General features: G+C 39.0%; 2 protein-coding genes across 3 annotated transcripts in view; both read right to left on the bottom strand.

The window, feature by feature from the left end:
* The window catches only part of Maml1 (mastermind like transcriptional coactivator 1), a 43,461-nt gene extending 34,864 nt beyond the window's left edge, over positions 1-8,597 (bottom strand). Inside the window, exon 1 of the mRNA XM_026412310.2 lies at positions 8,004-8,597. Coding sequence (XP_026268095.1) covers positions 8,004-8,345 — 342 coding nt within the window. The 5' untranslated portion in view covers positions 8,346-8,597. The remainder of the gene's footprint in view (positions 1-8,003) is intronic.
* A 1,494-nt stretch (positions 8,598-10,091) lies between these two features.
* The window catches only part of Canx (calnexin), a 33,751-nt gene continuing 23,244 nt past the window's right edge, over positions 10,092-20,598 (bottom strand). For both annotated transcript variants that reach the window (XM_077801464.1, XM_026412295.2), the window contains 7 exons: positions 19,027-19,140; positions 18,324-18,480; positions 16,944-17,159; positions 15,951-16,070; positions 15,007-15,127; positions 14,764-14,843; positions 10,092-12,471 (listed from right to left, as the gene is read on the bottom strand). In XM_077801464.1, the coding sequence (XP_077657590.1) occupies positions 12,418-12,471; positions 14,764-14,843; positions 15,007-15,127; positions 15,951-16,070; positions 16,944-17,159; positions 18,324-18,480; positions 19,027-19,140 (862 nt within the window). In that variant the 3' untranslated portion in view covers positions 10,092-12,417. The remainder of the gene's footprint in view (positions 12,472-14,763; positions 14,844-15,006; positions 15,128-15,950; positions 16,071-16,943; positions 17,160-18,323; positions 18,481-19,026; positions 19,141-20,598) is intronic.

Genomic DNA, 20,598 nt, shown 5'->3' with positions numbered 1-20,598 from the left:
ACATCCCCTGCAACTATAAATAGCATTTTTAAAATTCTCTTCCCCTTTTAAAATCATTCATTCATATTAACTATAAGTAGCATTTGTAAGCCTGTGTTACATAAATTTTTCAATCTTAGTTTTATTTATTTATTTATTTATGTTTTTGTTTGGCAGTGCTGGGGATCAAATCTAGGGTCTCACACATGCTAGACAAACATTCTACACTGGCCACACCTCAAGTCCCTTATTTTAATTTTTTTATTGAGAGAGGGTCTCACCATTCTGCCCAAGTTGGTCTTGAACTCCTGGGCTCAAATTATCCTCCTGGCATACACTATCATACCTGGCTAATTTATCATCGCATAAGTTTTACTTAATAAACTCAATTATGGTAATTTAGTATACAATCAGTCAACAAAATAAATGCATTATAGTCTCTGATAAGTTTTAAAACTTAGCATAAAAGTTTTAGATGTCAACTTAAAAACACGTGAAGGGGTTTCACAGTGTTTCAAAATTATTTAGTCTAAACACCCAATCTCAACTATGCAGGGGGGCTGGGGATATAGCTCAGTTGGTAGAGTGCTTGCCTAGCATGTATAAAGCCCTGGATTTAATTCCCAGCACCACCAGAAAAACAAAAAAAGACAAAAGAAAACAAACAAACAAAAAAAAAAACCAAATTAAATGCACAAAAGGCTTTTCATGAGCTTAACCTACCTTTCCAACTTCATATTCCAGACTCTGGTTCTTTAAACCCCAAATTAAAAGAACTACTATCATAGTTTGTTTTTTGCTTAATTTCCCAAAGGAATCAAAGTTCTATTAGATGCCACTTAAGTAAGAGCTCAAATACTTAGGCATATCAGCATATTGAAGGTTTGGAAACACCCTAAAGGAAATTGTTAAAATTTATTTAGTCCAGTGTCTTCCAAACTTGTTCTACTACAGACATTCCCCCATTCCCTCCTCTCCCACCATTGTTGGTGATCAAACCCAGCACCTCCTACATACTAGGCAAGCACTTTACCCCTAAGCTAAATGTATCTCCAGCCCCTAGAACTTTTTAAATAACCTATGAAATTAGTGTTCTACAGTACCCTTTGGAAAAATATCTAGATAAATCTTAAGACCCATCTTAAAAGTCAATTCTTTTTTTTTTTTTTTTCCTGGTACCAGGGATTGAACTCAGGGGCACTTAACCACAAAGCCTTATCCCCAGCCCCCTTTTTAATATTTTGAGGCAAGATCTTGCTTAGGACCTCACTAAATTGCTGAGACTGGCTTTGAACTTGCAATCTTCCTGCCTCAGCCTCCCTAGCCACTGGGATTACAGGCATGCACCACTGTGCCCAGCTAAAAGTCAGTTCTTTAAAAAAAAAAAAATAGTTGTAGATGGACACAACACCTTTATTTTTATGTCGTGCTGAGGATTAAATACACATATGTGAGGCAAGTACTCCACTACTGAGTAAAACTCCAGCCCCTAAAAGTCAGTTCTTTAAAGTCTTCCAGATTTCATCCAAGAGGCATCCTTTCCCCAATATTCCCAATGTGTGCTCCCTATTATATTCTGTGATATAGATCCATTATCTACCACAATTTCTGGCTTCCAGGAGGAGTGCAATCGAAAAAGTGGAAATGAAGAAAAGGAGAAGCTAATTTCTAAATTTTTAGTTTGGATAACTGGGGTGAGGAAAATACTCAGAGGAAATAAATAAAAGTTGTGGTTGGAAAAAGGAAGTCCATTTCAAATATATGGGAAATCATGTGGGAATGGCCAGGAGATAGTAGGAAATATGGAGATCTGGAATGGAGATTGGAAGAATCTTCTTGTTATAGGTGACAGATGAAACCATAAAAGAATTAATGGTACCACCCCTCCCCCCCAAAAAAATATAGAATGAAAAAAGAAAATGATAGAGTTGTCTAGGGAATCTTAATGTTTTAAAAATGTTCAAAGAAAGTTTCTTAAGCTAAAAAGCTAAGAATTCCTCTTTACTACTCATTCCCCTCTATCTTGCCACCATACCCAAGCCAAGTAGTACAGCAACTAAGTCCTTTGACCTCTAACTTCATAAGCTGTCCAAAATCTATCTACTTTTCTCCACTCCACAAGTACCACTAGCCCAATGTTCAGATCTCCAATAAGACCAATACAAAAACCTTAATTGCATCTACTCTTGCCCATACCAACCTCACACATGATCTTAATAAACACACCAGCTAGCACCAGAATGATCTTCAAAAACATGTCAGATTATATCTTGTTTCTGCTTCAGATCCTGCCACTGCTTCCCACTGCACCTGACTTGATGGTTACTTACCCACCTCTCATGCCTGCTACCTATCAGCCATGCTGCTCCAGATTCACTGACTTACTTTCTATTCTTCATGCAAGCTCAGAAGTTCCTTTCTCAGAGACTTTATGCTGGTGATCCTAACTGGAATGTTCTTTCTTAGGACTTTTCAGCTAACTGATGGCCTCCCATCCCTCAAGAGCATTTTAAACTGCCACTGTCAGTCACTTGGTATCAATTACTCTTTTAACCTTTTCTCAGCATCTGTAACATAAAATTAACTCTTTCATATTATTTATCTTTTTTCTCTAGAGTTTTAATTTGTCTTGCTTGCTCCTATATCCTTAGTGCCTAGAAAACTCTGGCCCACAGTAGGTGCTTAAATATTTGCTGCATGAGTTAATAAGAGACAGCAGGATGGAGATTGGGGTGGGGAAGGTAGAATGAAAATCAGAAGAGAACAGCAGCTAAGAGAAGAATCTTATGAAGAAGGAAGTCAAGAAGAACAATGACCAAGAAGTCACTAAATTTGGCAATTCCATCCTTGGTGTTAAGAGGGCAATTTCAGAAGGGTAGAAGAGGTAGAAGGCAGATTACAATAGGCTAATGAGTAAATGGGAAGTTCAAGTGGTAAGGGCAAAGGGAAGGAAGACTACAGAATACTATTTTGAGAGCAAGAAAACACAAAGAACTTGTCAGTATGGAGGATATTTTGTGCATGTTTTCAAGCTGAAAGGAAGGACTCAGAAGGGAAGGAGATACTAAACATGCTAGTCTGCTAGAACAGGGTCCCAGATGTAGGAAGAAATGAGATGGGATCCTAAAGCCAAAAGAGTCATCTTTTTTTTTTTTTCAAAAGAGTCATCTTAAAAAAAAAAAAAAATCACACATGATGACAGTATGATATCTGTTTTCATGTTCAGAAATATGTACTCTCTGGAAATAATTTATTTCTATAATTCTTATATGAGTTTAGCCTACAAAAATCATTATTAAACTGTACATACATTTTTAACTCTTAGAAGGTATAAACTGGAGTTCTCACAGTTAGACAGTCAGGAGGTATGCATCTTCAGGCGGTTCAAAGTGTAGAGAGGAAGGAAAGAGAGGAATTGTGCAAATGATAAAACAACGGGCACAACAGACAATAGATGAATTTAGGTAAAGGTTATGCAATGTTTGTTGTACTATTTGTGTAGCTTTTCTCTAAGTCAGAAATTATTTATAAATAAAAGGTAAAAAAAAAAAAAAGAGAGAGAAATTGCACATACTTAAACCAAGTAGGGAAAGCAAATTCCATGATGAATGGTTGGCATGCAACGGTCAAATTTCTTTGTCAACCATCACAACCACTTGGTAAGTTCCTCTCTGCTCATCAGCAGAAGTCTAACAATGGTTGATAAAGAGACTAGGACTAATCCTTTATAGCATTTTACTAAAGAAAGAAAATGCTCAAGTAAGTGAAAAGTTATTTTCACTTACCAAATGAATATTTGCCTGAATTGGGTGGATAGTTCTCTATAATTCAGCATTCCCAATAAAAAAGAAGTAAATCCTGTCATTAGAATACTATTTGTTTTCCAAAAGCAGAGAGTATAAAGAAAAATCTAATAGGCTCATTCCTTAATAACCAGGACAGAAAAAGTCTGAGGCACTGTTCCTGATTCATGTCTAACAGAGCAAGCAGACGGTGGTTAAGCCTTTGCTGTGTGTATGTGTATGTGTGGTGTGGCGTGTGTCAGGGGGATATCCTAAGAAGAAAATACCTCAGGTGAAGGTGAACTCTTATAGTAACATCTGATCCCTTTTGAGTTACACAAAAGGTTTGCCAATTAGGTAACTATGGCTAAGAAACGACTACCTAACAATACATAGCACTCTTAGAAAAAACTAAGAATAATATTCCTTCTGTATGGAATATTAATGAGATCAAATACACATGCAGAGTTGTCAGAAATAACAATGAGTTGGACTGGTGGTGAATGCTTATAATCCCAGCTACTGGGTAGACTGACACAGGAGGATGGCCAAGTTTGAGGCCAACCTCAGCTACTTAGTTGAGACCCTGTCTCAAAATAAAAATAAAAAAACGGACTGGGGATGTAGCTCGGTGGTAGAATGTCTCTGGGCTCAATCCCCAATACCACAAAGCAAACAAACAAACAAACAAAAACAACACATTGACTAAGCAGCCCCTTCTCTTTTCCATCTTTCTATGCAAAGCTATGCTCTCCAAGTTAAAAGGCACAGGCAAGGAGCTGGGATTGTGACCTATTGGTAGAGTGCTTGCCTCGCACCTGTGAGGCACTGGGTTCAATCCTCAGTACCACATTAAAAAATAAATAAACAAATAAACAAAATGAAGGCATTAAAAAAAACTTATATTAAAAAAAAATCACAGGGGCTGGGGAGGTGGCTCAAGCGGTAGCGCGCTCGTCTGGCGTGCATGCGGCCGGGGTTCGATCCTCAGCACCACATACAAACAAAGATGTTGTGTCCGCCAATAACTAAAAAATAAATATTAAAAAAAAAAAGTTTAAAAAAAAAAATCACAGGCAAGAATTTTCTCTACCTCTTGAACTGAAGGAGCCATTAAAATGGAAAATACCACTGCTTTCTTAGTGATACTCATCTTCTGGACCCCATTCCAAGGCAAAACAGCTTAGCTATAATCACTTGGAGCCTGCAGTAAAAAGGGTCCCTTCTGCTGGCTGTGGTGGCCACATTTGTAATCCCAGGGGCTCAGAAGTCTGAGACAGGAGAATCATGAGTTCAAAGCCAGCCTCAGCAAAAGCAAGGCATTATGCAACTCAATGAGACCCTGCCTCTGAATAACATACAAAATAGGACTGGGGATGTGGCTCAGTGGTCGAGTTCCCTGAGTTCAATTCCTGGTACCAAAAACACCAAAAACAAAACCAAAAAAGCTCCCTTCTCCCAGAAGAGAAAAAGAAGAGCACCACCCACTGTAAAGTTTCATGAAACCCATGCTTGAAGGTTTAATATGATAGGACATCAACCCAGTTCAGCATATCTGATCAGGTTCTGAAACCCAAAGGAGTTACTTGCAAGCCAGATTCAAGTCGGAAAACACTCTGAATTAATTTCTCTTCAAAAATTGGTGTGTGGGGCTGGGGTTGTGGCTCAGTGGTAGAGCACTTGCCTAGCATGTGTGAGGCACTGGATTTTAAATAAATATAAGGTATACTGACCAAAAAAAAAATTGGTATGCACCCAATTTCCCTCCAGGGATTCATATATATGTTTTGGAGTGTGTGTGTTTGTTTGACAGTGAGACACAAAAATTCTAAACTCTTACCATAGTCTTAAACAGATGGAATTGCTATTAATACACTTTCTAGGGGGTGTTCAAAGCAACTATTTGAATGTAAAACTATGATTTTTTTATTTTCTTTCTTTCTTTTTTTTTTTTTTTGGTACTGAGGATTGAACCCAGGATTCTTAACCACTGAGCCACATTCCTTTTTATATTTTATTTAGAAACAGGGTCTCACTGAGTTGCTAAGTGCCATGCTAAGTTGCTGAGGCTAGCTTTGAACTCCAGTTCTGCCTTTCTCAGCCTTCTGAACTGCTAGAATTACAGGCATGCACCACCTTACCCAGCCATTCTCGCATGTGATAGGGCACCTCCCTGACTGGGTGTGAGGCGTTCTGGCTAGACTATGTAGGAACTAATCTCCACCCTCTCTAGGTGCGAGAGCCCATCCGTGTGGGAGTGTGACTGACCACTGACCCTGAGACCAATCACTGACCCTGACCTTGGAATGCTGTCCCCCTCGACCTTCATTGGATGTAATTTTCCTCTGAATTTCTTGTTCCCCAATAAAAGGCCATTCTCTGGCGTGCCCTGCCTCTCTCTCGCTCTCTCCTGCTAGTCCTGAGTAAGCCTCGCTGCCCCACAGGTGGCTTAAGGCAGGAGCCAGAGGGAGGGCCGTCTCAGACCTGGTCAAAGAAAAAGGTAAATTGAGTTTGTGGGTTTATTTTGATCTCAATAGTTAACTTCTATGCTAAGAACCTCTAGTATGAAGCTAGCGTGCTGGTCGCGCGGTTGACAAAACTATGATTTTTTTTTTAATAAGCTTTCATTATTACTTCATTTGGAATAATCACCCATTATTCCTAAAAATCTCAAGAATTATTAGCAAAGATGGCTCATGAATTTAAGCTATTTTGTTCATTTGAAGTTAGAGTACTATAGAAATAGCACCAAATCTAATAGTAAGTCACTGTACAAACACATGCTGAGAACACATGCTGAAGGTCTAAGATATGTACAGGACTGACCCTCTCTGCCTCCAAGAACTTACAGTCTAGTTGGCAAGATATAATATGTCACTAAAGTGATATGTGACTAGTGCAAATAAATAACCTAGATAATATATTTCCTAAAAGTTTTGAAAGCAGATTCTGACTGCTGTGAATTAGGGTGGTCAGAAACTAGCTTTAAAGGAAAGGAAGGAGGTGAGCAGGATGGCAGGCTTCTGAATGGTATTGAAGAAGGTCCTGCACGCAGACTTTCAGTTTTCTAAATACTTTCATATCCATACTCATTTATTTTGAATTTATATTTGAATTTAACAATAACCCTTATAAAATTTACAGGCAAGAAAAAAAGGATGAGACCACTCAATAGTCAATACAATGAGCAATGAAACCTGGGTTTTAATCAAGATATTCTGTCTTTAAATCCAGCAGTAGAAGTTTGTGTGGGAGAGAATGAGACAGTAACTCAACCAGAGCAGAGGATCTGTAGGGGACATGTAAAGATTGGTTGGGTCAAACTGGTGCCAAAGAAATTGAACTTCATTCCTTCAAGCAATAAAAAGGTTGTAGCATTTAGAGAGAAAGGAAAAAAAGACTAAAAGTTGAAAGACCTAATAGTTAGGAAAGAGTAATAATACTATACCCCCAGGTGAGAGATAAAACACAATTGCTTTAAACTTTAAACTACCAAAAACCCCATAAAAACAATTAAAAAAATTCTGAAGGATAAATTGTAGATTATAATACCTACTGAGAACACAAAGGGTATAACAATTTGCCAACAACTATCTAATATCATCAGAAATATTAAACAACCCTTGGAAGTTAAAATTGGAATTGTCGACAACTTTCAGGAATTTCTAGTCCACAAATTTCGGTGTTCCTATACAAGGACTACTTTCATGGAATCCAATGAACAGCACTATGATTTTACTAAGGTTTTTTGATTTTCCATGCAGAAGCAGTTAGATTTGGTCAAATGAAGGTTGACTCATTTCCATGTTAAAGCCCTTGACCCTGCTTATAGCACAGGACTTTGCAAAGAGCAAAGACCCAATCAACATTTGCAGAATAAATGAAGCTAGGCCTACTGTACAAGAGTTCTTTACATCACAAGCAACTCGAATGCTAGTCTGTTCCAAAATAAATTTCTCAGTATTTCGGAATCAAGTCCGGAAGAAAATCTTCCAGCTAACGTTCTTCAGCCTTCCCAGCCCAGGCCTCCTGCAAAGTCCTCCAGTAATGTTTTCCAAAGTAATGCCACAGTGCCATTTCCCGAAGATGACAACTGCATAGTTCCCTGCCATGTTATCCTCCCTGGAGCCAAACCCAGGAGTTGCGGGCGCACGGGGAAGTTTCCCAGAGGCCCGATCCGCGCCCAGGGAAGTATTTTCGGGAGAAGGAGCTGCCACCGAAACCAGTGCCTGCCCTACTCACCGCGACCGGACGGCCGTGCTCGGGGCCGTCGGCAGCGTCCAGGCGCTGGGCCGGGGCTGGTGCGGCTGGCGCTGGGGCCGGAGCGGGCGCCGGGGCTGGTGCCGTGGCCGGCGGCTGCCGGTGCTTGCCGGCACGCTTGGCCTTGGCCTGGATGCAGCGCTGGTGCAGGGCGAAGGTGTGCTGGCGCTCGAGCTCCAGGCGCTCAGGCGACACGGCCTCGTAGCGGGCCTCGCAGGTGCTGTGGTGGCGCCGGCACAGCTCTATGCGCCGGCGGAGGCGCTCCATGACCGCGCTGTGCCGCGGCAGCGCGAACTCCGCCATGGGGCAAGTGGGCAGCACCATGGGCCGCGAGCTGCACGGGCCAGGCACGGGGCCGGGCCTCTCGGGGCCGGCTGGCACTGTGGGCTTCGCTCTCCGGTACGCCTCACGGCCGCGCCATGCCCCCACGGGCCGCGGAGCGGACTCGCGCGCGGCGGCGGATCTTCCTTCTGCCCAACCCCGGACCGGCCTTCGCTGCCACCTCAGGCCTTGGCCTGTCCCCTCCGCCCCGGCCCCATTGTTTTCCGCGCCGCCGCCGCCGCCATCTTAAAATTGTTTTCGGGGCTCTAGGAAGAGGGCGGGGTCCCGGCCGGCGACCTCTCGCGTCACGGGCGATGAACAGGAACTCCGACCAATCAAAGGAGGAAGAACCGGCCGCCGAAGGGCGTGGGGATGAGAACGTAAGAGGTGCTCTTGGTCTCCAGAGCGGTATTTAAAGGGAACTCTCAAGTGAGGGGCTAGGGGTACCCCCGGGGAGGGCCGCAGTCCTGAGACAGGGTCTGCTATGATTGACAGGAACCCAAACTGGAGGAGACAGGTCTCCTGAACACCGCCCCCTGAAGGCAGGCCCTTCCGGGTCCCCCGAGAAAAGCGGGGTAAATCCGACAAGGGCTTAACTACCTAGACCCAGATGTCTACCTGGCAGTACTGCGCTTCACCATTTTCTTCTTTTTGAATTCGGTTTGATAATTTCAAAGATGCCACGCTATTTCAAGCCGTTTTTCTTTGACCTCATTACTTATATCCAACCGTGACTGGCCAGAATTATCCACCAGTTGGCTGGTAGAGATTTCCTTCTGCACCATTCTGAAACATTCGGACTGTAAATTTCGGCTTACAGAAGTCTTAAGAAGTTTCATTTACAGAGCAGAAGAAAGAGGATGTAGGCTCACATCCAGCTCCATTATTGGGGACTGGAATTGCAAAGGACTAGTTCAATACACAGGGAGCCTGGACTGCGAAGTTTCACTCTTAAAAGATAGGTTATAGTGAGGCACTCAACAAAACGCAACCACCATTTGGGCTCCAGTAATCTTAACTAGTAGGCAAAGGAGAGTGGCTACTGTAAAGGAGTGGGGGAAGGAAACAGGAACGTTGAAAAGTTAATTCTACAACTAATTGGTGTGTGGGACCAAGATATTAGAACACGTAATGGTAATGGCACCCCAATTGCTAAAAAGGTTACACAGGAGATGCTAGGAGGCTGTAAATTGGAAGACACCATTAACAGCTCAAACATTTATTATTTTCATCTTGTTTGCACTGATGGGGATTGAACCCAGGTCCTCCAGCGCTCTACCACTGGAGCTACATCCCTAGCCCCCAAACGGCTTCTTTAAAAAAACAAAAAAAAACGCAACTAGGAGCACTGCTTATTTTTTGATACTTTAGTAAGCAAATCTAAAAGCTTAATAAGCACATTAAGTTTTTTCTAAAGTTATGCCAAGAGTATTTTAACTATGGAGTCTGATTCTGAAAAACGATTATTTTCTAATAAAAATTTAAGTTTAACGGGCCGCCATAAATATTAAAGATTATCTATAAATTACCAGTAGCACCGCCTCCTTTTACAGCAGAAACTACTGAACCGCAATTGGGAAGGAAGAGGCAAGAGCTAAATAAATATAAGATTGGATCAAACTGATGTCATAATTATTTCACTGTTCATAACAATTTCCATATATTAGCAAATTCTCATATAGTAACCAATGAAAGAAAAATTAACCCACTACTGAAACAGGTTATTATGAAGAAGTTGAGTCAAAAGCAGACACTTAACACAGGGACTTTAATGTAACACCATTTAGTAACATGACAGTTTGAAAAAGGTGAAGAGTACTTGTGGATAAGAAAAATGGAGGATTACATCTGATAGAGTGGGCAGTTTACAACAATGGGACAGGTAACCAGGAAATCCAAATATAAGTGCCTTTTTAAGAGCTGAAAACTGCTGGTCATTCATTAATGTGCCAGACATTCAACCAGGAAGCTGCACCTTCAAAAACTGAAAGGGGGGTGGGGTGGGGAGACAAAAGGAATTTTGAAGAAATTTTGCTGAATAATCCTGTAATGGCAATCAACACTAATGATTTAAACCTGTCATTTCATAGCTCAGTGGGAAGAAGGAAGTAGGCATGAAATACAATGTCAATAGAGAATGAAGGTGGCAGATTTCTGGAAATCCAATGATCCCCACACATTTACTGCAAGGAGAAATCTGCAGACATATTTTCAGGTCTTGCTAAGTAACTGTTTATTTGTACTCAATACATGTGGGAAAGTGTGCTACATAGCTAAGGTCACCGTGACCAAAGAACAACAGATAAGAAGGATAAAGCACTCAACACGAAGAAAAATGCAACCCACCCTCAAAAGAATTTAAGTGAATCACTGTGTGTATGGGGGGTGGGGAATAAAGTAAATAGATCCAACCATCCTCTTTTACAAATATAGTTCCTCCCCAACATCTCCCTAATATAAACACTGTGGAGTGTTTATATAGTGTTTATATATTCAGTGCAAAGAACAGTATCATCAGTATGACTGAAACACCTCTGAAGAATAAAGCTGAAACATCTTTCTGAATACATTTCAGTGTGGTGTAATGGTGATATTATTGTACTATAGTGATGGGGGAGAGGCTCTGATAGCACCCATCTGCATTCCACATGGAAAAAAAAAGAAAACCTAAATTCACTTTTGAAAAAAATTCTTCAAGCCACATTTAAAAAAAAAATTGAACAGGGCTGTTTTCTGTTTTATTATGTAAGACAACTGTTACATGAATTGAAAATGAAAACTTAAAATATTCCACAAAAATCAGGTAACTCATGCTATATGTCACTCCTCCCATAAATACTTTTAGCCTGTGTTCAAATTACACTCAATTCGGTGTTGGCCTGCCTTTGGATTTGACTTTTAAAATCTTTACACAGAGTAAAAGACATGGATAAAAATTAAAGTTTGTATTCTATCCTGTACTTTGACCCTGGAAAGGTGTGGGTCTGCTTACATTAAAAAAAAAAAAAAAAACATACACTTAATCACAATAAAGCTTAACACTATGCAGAGCTTTATAATAATTTTCAGCAACGGACTGCAAGCTGCTCTGTGAAGAAAATGCATAGCAGAGGACAAAGCTGGGAATTAGGGGAAATAGGTAAGGAAAACAGTGTCAACACAGTGGAACAAGTGATAGAAACATCTACTTTGGAGCCCACATACCCTGCCAGAGTTCCTTAAAAGCCACCTGCTCCAAAAGGCAGGAGCCCAGAGACTCCCTGTGTGTGCAGTACGAATGCCCAAGTGTTGCATTTAAGCCACCTCCTCCACTAACTGCAAAGCTGTCTGGGAACTGAGCAGTTCCAAGGGCAACAGAACACATGCACTTTATGGTCTACCCAACATCAAGTGAAAGGCTTTTTTTTTTTTTTTTCTTTTTGTATGACTATTTTTAATACAACTTAAATGGAATCTTTATATAAATTTGGGCTTCCATCCAATCCCTCTCTTCAATTTCCTTAGGAGGAATTAAGTAATGGAAGCAAGCAAAACAAAATTATAACCACAAATGACTGCACTTTAAACATGATTATCAATTTTAAGGGACAGAGACACTTGAATGTTTTATAATACCAAACTTTAAAAAAAATTTTTTTTTGTTACAAAAAAATGCAATCCATCCCCATAGCATTTCTAAATGTTGGTGTTATTTCTAAATGGACAAATTAATATATTAAATTAAGCCAACATTTTAGACTGACAAAGTTCTATCATTCTATTTTTAAAAAGCTGTTTTAAAACAAAACAAAACAAAAAAAATACAAGTTAGTTGCTTCATGTTACATTTCACAACCATTATGTTAAATGTTTTCTTTTCTACAGAAACAGGGTCCTTTATGTCACAACTGCTTGCAAGTATTTACTGCTAGATGTTTAAAATTACATGAACTAGTGTTCGGCTGGAACCTGTTGATGGTGATGTCTTGAGGTTTTCTGAGTTTCAACCTAAGGTATGCCAGGTCCTCTCCTAGGACCACACTTGCAAGGGAAGGGGAGGGAGAGAAAAATCACATATCAAGTTCTTAAGATTGGTTCACTCTCTTCGTGGCTTTCTGTTTCTTGGCGATCTGTTCAAAATTTCATCCTCCTATTGGTTAAGAAGAAAAGAAATTCACTATAATTAACACATTTAAAAAGAAATACAAATGTTCGTTACATTTTCAAGATTAGCAAGACTAATTTTGTAGCCCATTTTAGGTTTAGAAGAAAATGCATCAAAAAAACACTGACTGCCCAGGTGAAATTACATATATTCTACCTTTGTCTAATTTACCCCCCCAAAAAGGTACTTTTCTCAAACAAACCCATAAACATTTTCTGTAAAATGGATCAAACATTGTGCTTTTACATGTTATGTTCCTTAACCCTAAGCACTTAGTCCCATTTTGAGGATGAGAAGCCTAGGATTCAGAAGAAAACCGAAGATAATCACAGTAGGTTACAAGTCCGGTGATCTTTCTATTCTAAAACTACTGCCTTGCACACCTGTAATCCCAGTGACTGGGGAGGCTGAGGCAGGAGGATTGCAAGTTTAAGGCCAGCATTGGCAATTTAGTAAGACCTATCTAAAATAAAAAAAGGACTGAGGATGTGGTTAATTTGACTCCTGATTAAATTCCCGATACCAAAAGCACAAACAAAAACAAACTACTGGCTTTCCCAAATTATACCAGCAACTTTTCATCACATGAGGCAGTTTGGGAGCTATAAAAAATTTTGTGAGACATGGTCCCTACATTTAAGACCTTAAGCATTCTAGTTGAGACAAAACATAGTCATTAAAAATACAAAAAAAGGGCTAGGGTTGTAGCTCAGTGGTAGAGCATTCGCCTAGCATGTGCGGGGGGGGGGGGGGGGGGGGATCCTGGGTTCAATCCTCAGCGCCACATAAAAATGGATAAATAAAAGTATTTGGTCCAACTATAACTAAAAAATAAATATTAAAAAAAAAATACAGGGTTGTAGCTCGGTGATAGAGAGCTTGCCTGGTGTGTGAGGCACTGGGTTTGATCCTCAGCACATCTAAAAATAAAAGTATTGTGTCCATCTAAAACTAAAAACATTTTTTAAAAATTATATACACATATATACATATGTTTGTGTATATACACACACACATACAAAATATAAATAGCATTGTTCTTCAGCAACAAAAGGAAGGCAGAGATGTGATAGCTAAAAAAAATAAGCGGAGTTGGGTTTGGCTCAATGGACCCGACTCAAACACAAGAGATCTTGGAGAAAGAACACTAGAAGCAAAGATGTAGTAACAGAGACTGTTCTCTGTTACTTCATATATCCAATTTACCACAAAATCCAGAGTCCCAAGTAGTTTACACCTTCTGTCATCCTGGCTCAAAGCCACTGCAGCTTTCCAAGATGATTATGGGGACTCCTTAACAGGTCTCTGATTTTTCTACTCTAGAGAAAATGCCCACAATGGCTGCCCATTTCACTAAAAGGAAAAGCCAAGGGGCCGGGGTAATGGCTCAGTGGTACAGCACTCGCCTACCCCAGGTGAGGCACTGGGTTCAATCCTCAGCACAATATAAAGATAAAAAAGAAAAGCCAAGTTCATAATGGCCTATAAGGCCCCACATTATTTGTAACCTTCCTTAACTCCTTTTCTCCACTCCCTCTTTACTGGCTATTGTCTTTTGGACTACAGCTGAAGGCCTTGGTACTAGACATTCTCTCTAGAATGCCCTTCTCACTGACATCCTCACAGAACAGTCCTTCATCTCTGTCAAGTCTTTGATCAAATGTCATCTTTCCAATGATAAGCCATTGGCTTCCAGAACTTCTACTACCTTTTTCTATCTTAATTTTTCATAGCTTATCTAATATACTGTTATTTACTTCCTTCTAATGTCTACTGCTTATTGTCTATTTCACCCAACCTGAATTTAAGCTCCTCAAAGTCAAGGTTATCTTTGTCTGATTCACTGACAATGCCTGGCACAAGAGACATTCAATAAGTATGTTAAATGAATTAATTGACTAATCCATGGACAACAGGAGGGGAAAGTTTAGAATGCAGTGATTGGTGCAAAAAATACTTGTGAGGGCCCAGTGAAGAGAGGGACAACAAGACAGAAATGTTAAAATAACTTGAAGTTCCCACCTTAGAAAGCATTTTATTATTTTTTCCTTACAAACTTCTACTTATTCCAGAAAACCATTTTCAGCACAGAAAAATACTCGAGATTCAGACAGAGGTTGATGTTTACCTGTGCCACTTAAAATCTCACTTTAACAAAATTGGCTCTAACAGAATTTTGCTGTCACAGCCATTGTAAAGTACCTAATATTCCTTTTATTTAAATGTAACTTCAACTTAGTTGCTTAAAATACAAAAAATATTAACCTGTACTTTTACCTCTGCTTTAGGTTTTCTATCTTCCTCCTCTTGACTGACAGTGCCCCCATCTTCTTCAGCATCACTTTTTTGTTTTTCTTCTAAGATATAAGTTAGAGTAAAACAACTGAGAAAATTCTTATATTTGATTCTGGTAATTAAAATAATTAGCATTACCTAAAGCAAATTTTACTGAAATTTATTTGTCAGGGTTTGAAACATCTTTCTTTGTTTACAGCAAGATTCTTGGAGGTTACTTCTTACCAAGTTTCTCTTCACCTTCCTCCTCTTCATCTCCCTTTTCCTTCTCCTCCTCCTTCTCTTCTTCTTTCACATCTGGTTGAGGAGCATCAGTCTTCTTGTACTCCATAGCACTGGACTGTTTCTGAAATATTCCCCAGAGTACAACAACTTTCACATTTTTATGTACTACATTACCATGTAATTACTGAATGCCTACAGGCAAAGTTCTATACCAGACTGTATACAGGGATAGATATATAGACACAAGAAAGATGTAATTCCTACCCTGAAGAGCTTTATCTTCAGTGTTTTTGTATGGTTTAAGGTAAAAGAAAACAGTAAGAACAAAAGGTCAGGTAGGAAACTTACAGGTCTACTTTGTCAAGTAAACTCAGGCACAGATATGCAGAACAGAGGTGGTATATAAGGCTAGAAACAACTTGGGATCCAGCTACAAAGTGTGATGTATGTGAGGTGAAGCATAATGTTAGAAGAACCAGAGGGCATGCAACAAGGGTTAAGAAAGAAAACCTCACATGACTGTAGTATTCCCACATATATTATTTTGAAAAGTGGGGACAGTGAGGAAGCAATGAATAATGATAAATCAAAGGCAAAATTAAGAAGGTCAAGAATGGAAATAGTAATACCAGGAGAAAAAGCTGGTTTGGGCCCAGATGGCTGATTTCAATAAGTTGTTCTTTTTCTTTCTTAAAAAAAAAAAAAAAATTCTGCTACCAAGTACTAAAAAATAATTCAATGGACTAAATACTGGCAACTAAAGGACTATAAATCCTACCCCTTTCTGGGCACAATAAATGGTCACTGACGTGTAGTGAATAAGGTTCAGAAGTCAACTCAAAATGTGGAGCTGCTACAAAGAAAATCTCAAGCCAATATATCATACTTATTTTTAACATCCTAAGTGCTCTTTCTAAAAATGATTCCTAAAAAACAACTCCTACCTTTCCAGAACAGCAGAAGAGGATGACAAGGAACACAGGAAGAGCTACAGTCAAAATGTAGACCACCCAGAGCCATGGGCGCTCCTCAGCTGCCTCAAGCATCTGCCCCACTACACCTGGCTGAAAAACAAAACAGCAATGATGAGAAGTTCTGGCTTCTGACACCAAATACAAATACAGTCTGCACTATTTGTTCCACTGTTCAGTTATGGCACGGCGCTACTTAGGCTCGTCCTTTTTCAAGGGTGCAAGCCAAGATGCTCATATAATATAAAAAGGAAATTAGAGAAAAGTCTCCATTTTTCTGTTCTCCTTATCATCCCAGTAACTTCACTTTCATCGGTTCAAAAACTGGTGGGAGGGTGGTACTGGGGATTTAACCCAGAGGCCCTTTACCACTGAGGTACATCCCCCAGCCCATACCCACTCTTCCTTAAATTTTGAGACAGGGTCTCACTAAGTTGCTGAGGTTGGCTTTGAATTTGTGATCCTAATGTCTCAGCCTCCTAAATCGCTGGAATTACAGTCACATACAACTGCACCCAGCAAAAATTCAGCTTCTTAAATACCTGCAAAAGATTCCCTTAACATTAGGAACCAGTGTTAAAGAATGTCTTATCTAAGTATCTCTAGTTCTCAAATTCCCAGTTCAGAGACATGACTAATTACCTGATAATCCATGAATTGGATTAACCCAAAATTCAACATTTTGAGAGTGAATTAAAACATACCTTAAATGGCAAAATTTGATAGACACATACAAATTAAAAGACATACCTTGCACATAACACAATTAGACTCTAAAGCCACTATATTAAACTAATAAAATCATGTCTAAACATCCAATATTTTGTTTTTAGCAGGCATACAGCTAATACTTTTTTAGGACGATATTCTTAAATAAGGGAAAAGACAGACACTAAATGCTAGCTTTTTACAAAACAATTAGTTACCTACAATAACATAAATGCACAAGAAATCGAAAGCACACACCTCAGCAGCTCCGTCGGCTGCTTTCTTTAGGCCCCATCCATCATTGGCCCAATCATCAACTACTCTTCGATCCCCACTAATGATGAAGTTGTCAAAAAAAATGTCAGAAGTCATGGACCACAGCTCCAAACCAATAGCACTAAAAGGAGTCATTTTGAAAGGCTCCAGATCTTCAAAGAAATCAGGATTTGGTATTTTCCGAGGTTTCCAGATTCCCTTAAAAACAAAACAACAAAAATGTTTCAAAAAATTATTTCCAATAATGACCAACAAAAAAAACAACTAAGATAAATTCTACATTATCAACAGAGGTTAAGGGCTATTTTCAAAGAGCAGCAGGAAGAAAACAATAAATGCTACTGATGGTTTTTTTCTGGACTTAACTAAATTGCTCAGTCTGGCTTTCAACTTGCAATCCTCCTGCCTCAGCCTCCCAAGTCACTAGGATTACAGTTGTTCACCACCACACCTTCTGGTGGGAGTGGGAGCATCAGCACAAACTTATTCAGTAGTGATGGAAAATAAAATGTACATGATCATCAACCAGCAATTCACATCTAAGTTAACTACCTAGAAAAATACTTGCTACATAAACCCAGACATCTACAGGAATGATTACTGCTAGACTTACCTAAAAGCAAAAATTGCAAATCACCTAAATGGCCAACAACAAAAGAGCTAAGAGGCAATTTCAGAGTGCAATTTTAATATCTTAATTGTCCAAGTGCACAATTAAAAAATACATTTTACCACAGAAAAACATGCATCTAGAACATGTATCTAGATATACCTAACACCTTATTTTTACACCTTACACTTTATAAATTTGATAGAATGGAAATGACTTATCATGAAGAGTACAAGGATTTTAATGTGTACATTATTACAGTAAACTTGGAATTTCATAACTTCACAATATATGTATTTTCATATAAGCCTCAGTCTTTCTATGGATGTAGAGGTATTAAAGCCATGGCATAAGCTGACTTGACACGATCAAGGTACCAATTCCCTGATCACAGTCCTCTGTCCACCATGTAATAGATCACAAATCTTGAGATCTGTCTGGATCCTAGGACTGAAGTACTCTACTCTGCCACCTAACAGCAGGGTGCCCAAACCACAGATTTTCCATTTCCCTTTTGTTCTTAAATTTCAGTTATAAAACAAGTATTGAAAACTTTTCTCTCCAGTTTCTAAGTTTATCTTTGCAACACTTAACTCATTCAGTTCCCTATCAATTAATAAAGCTACTTTCTGCTCTTAATTCAACAGCTTGTATGTATATAATGATCAACCTGGCAGCCTCACTACACGAAAAACATTTATCTGAATACAAACAGATTAATGAGAGCAACTCAACCTTCTGGAGACACAAACCTGGTAGTTAGGATTATCAATCATGGGAGGCTTCCATTTGCCCTTATAATTGGGGTTGTCAATCATTGGTCGCTGCCAGACACCACACCCAGAGGCCGACTCACATTTAGGGTTGGCAATCTGAGGAGCCTCCCATTCTCCATCCATGTCCTCATCCCTATGAAGACATAAACAACAAATTACAAATGGGTTCTAGGATGCAAACCTATGAACATCCCACCAGCCCAGTGCTGCCCTGAGATCCTGCTGGAATGCTTCCACAGTCATGCTACAGAAAACCATCTTCTCTTGTTTTAATTTCCAGTAAGAGCAGCTTTGATAACAGATGCATTTTTAAAAAAATGATGATGAAGTATAATTAAATTTATCGCATTCTCCCCTTAGAAATCAGCACTTGGCAGTATTTAAGCTTTATTTTAGTAAAAATTCAGGTAATGAAAAAAATTAACTCAAACTGGGTAAAGGGCACACACCTATAATGCCAGCTACTCAGAAGGCTGAGGAAGAATAATTTCAAGTTCAAAGCCAGCCTCAGCAACTTAAGGAGACCCTGTCCCACGATAAAAAAAAAGTTCTTAAAGGTTGGGGATGTAATTCAGAGGTAGAGTACTTGCCAAGCATGAATGAAACCCTGGTTTAATCCCCAGTATCATAAAAAATAAAATAAAAAGCAAATACATAGAAAATTATCTTAAACTCTTACCAATCCTCTGGTTTCTCTGCATCTGGATCAGGTATATATTCAGGCTCATCATCTAACCATCCTTCAGGTTTTGTGGCCTCTTCATCTGGTATTTTAGCAGGGGCATCTTCATCCCTTATACACAAAAGAAAACTCATATTAGGACAACACTGTCCAGAGAATCACAGTAGTTCCAGTTTGTGAAACTGAAACAACATTCTGAAAATATTTAGGCCTTAAATGCCAAAATTTTAAATAATTTCTCCTAGCAAACATTTGTAAACATGTTACCTTTTATAAAGGCCCAATATCCAAAATAAACTCTTAGAACTCAATGAGAAGATAACCCAATTTAAGAAAACCAGACTAATTAGAATAAAAAAAATTAAAGGAAAAAAGAAAACCAGCGAATAATTTAAGTAGACATTTCTTCAAAGAAAATATTTAAGTAATCAATAAGCATATGAAAAGATGCTCATCATTAAACATCAGGGAAATGTAAATCAAAACCACAATAAGATACCATATCACACATACTAGAGTGGCTATAATAATAAAAAATGACAAAGCTGGGTGTGGTGGTGTACACCTGTAATCCTACTTACTTGAGAGGCTGAGGCTGGAAGGTCACAAGTTCTAGGCTAGTTTCAGTCACTTAGCAAGACACTCAACAACTTAATGAGAAGACCCTAGCAAATATTTTTAAATGTTTGTCTAAAAAGAAAGGGTTTTTCTTTATTTTATTTTATTTTTTTTTAGTTGTAGTGGACACAATACCTTTATTTTATTTATTCATATGTGGTGCTGAGGATCAAACCCAACACACATGCTAGGCGGGTGTTCAACGGTTGAACCACAACCACAGCCCCCAGATTATTTGTTTTTAAACGTTAGTTTCAAATCAGTAGTGTGAGAATCTCAAGACTTAACATAATAATTATGGTATAATGGTGTATTAAGAATTGAAATGCAAAAATAAAATAATTTTTTAAAAAGACTCAATATAATAGTCACCTGATCTTTTCAATCTAACATTCACCCCCTCCCACCTCCAAAACAGAACAGCTAATTAAGAAATATAATACTGAATAAGGCAGAATCCAAACCTTATGTTCACCATATATATAAACTAACCATTTATACTAATGTACTATAAAAGTTCAGGAATACGTATCTTAACATTCAAGGAGAAAAAAGATCGACTAGAATTTAATTGCTAGGCACAGGAAGATACTTTTACAAATGGTAAAAACAGTTTTATTATTTCTTTGTTCCCTTTCTGACATTTCTGAAAGTCCCCGTATTAAGTTCAAATGTGGCCACACAGGAGAGCTTGACCCTGCTTGTCTTCATTTTTCATCAGTCTCCAATTTTCACACTACACAAAAGGCAATATGATACTTATTTTCCTTCATGTATGTCAAGCTCACTCATGCTCCTCTACCTTCTGCAATAATGACATTCTTCAACCAGAAATGCTCTTTCCCATCTTTATCATTTAGTTAACTCCCACTCTGTCCTCAAGTCACAATTTGCTTTGTCCTGCTCAGAAAAACCACGCCTAGGTTAGCTATATCTGACTCCCTGGTCACC

Source organism: Urocitellus parryii, chromosome 1, assembly GCF_045843805.1.
Source record: "Urocitellus parryii isolate mUroPar1 chromosome 1, mUroPar1.hap1, whole genome shotgun sequence".
NCBI lineage: Eukaryota > Metazoa > Chordata > Mammalia > Rodentia > Sciuridae > Urocitellus > Urocitellus parryii.
Note: the sequence above shows the minus strand (reverse complement) of the source record. Positions and strands in the feature narration are given on the sequence as shown.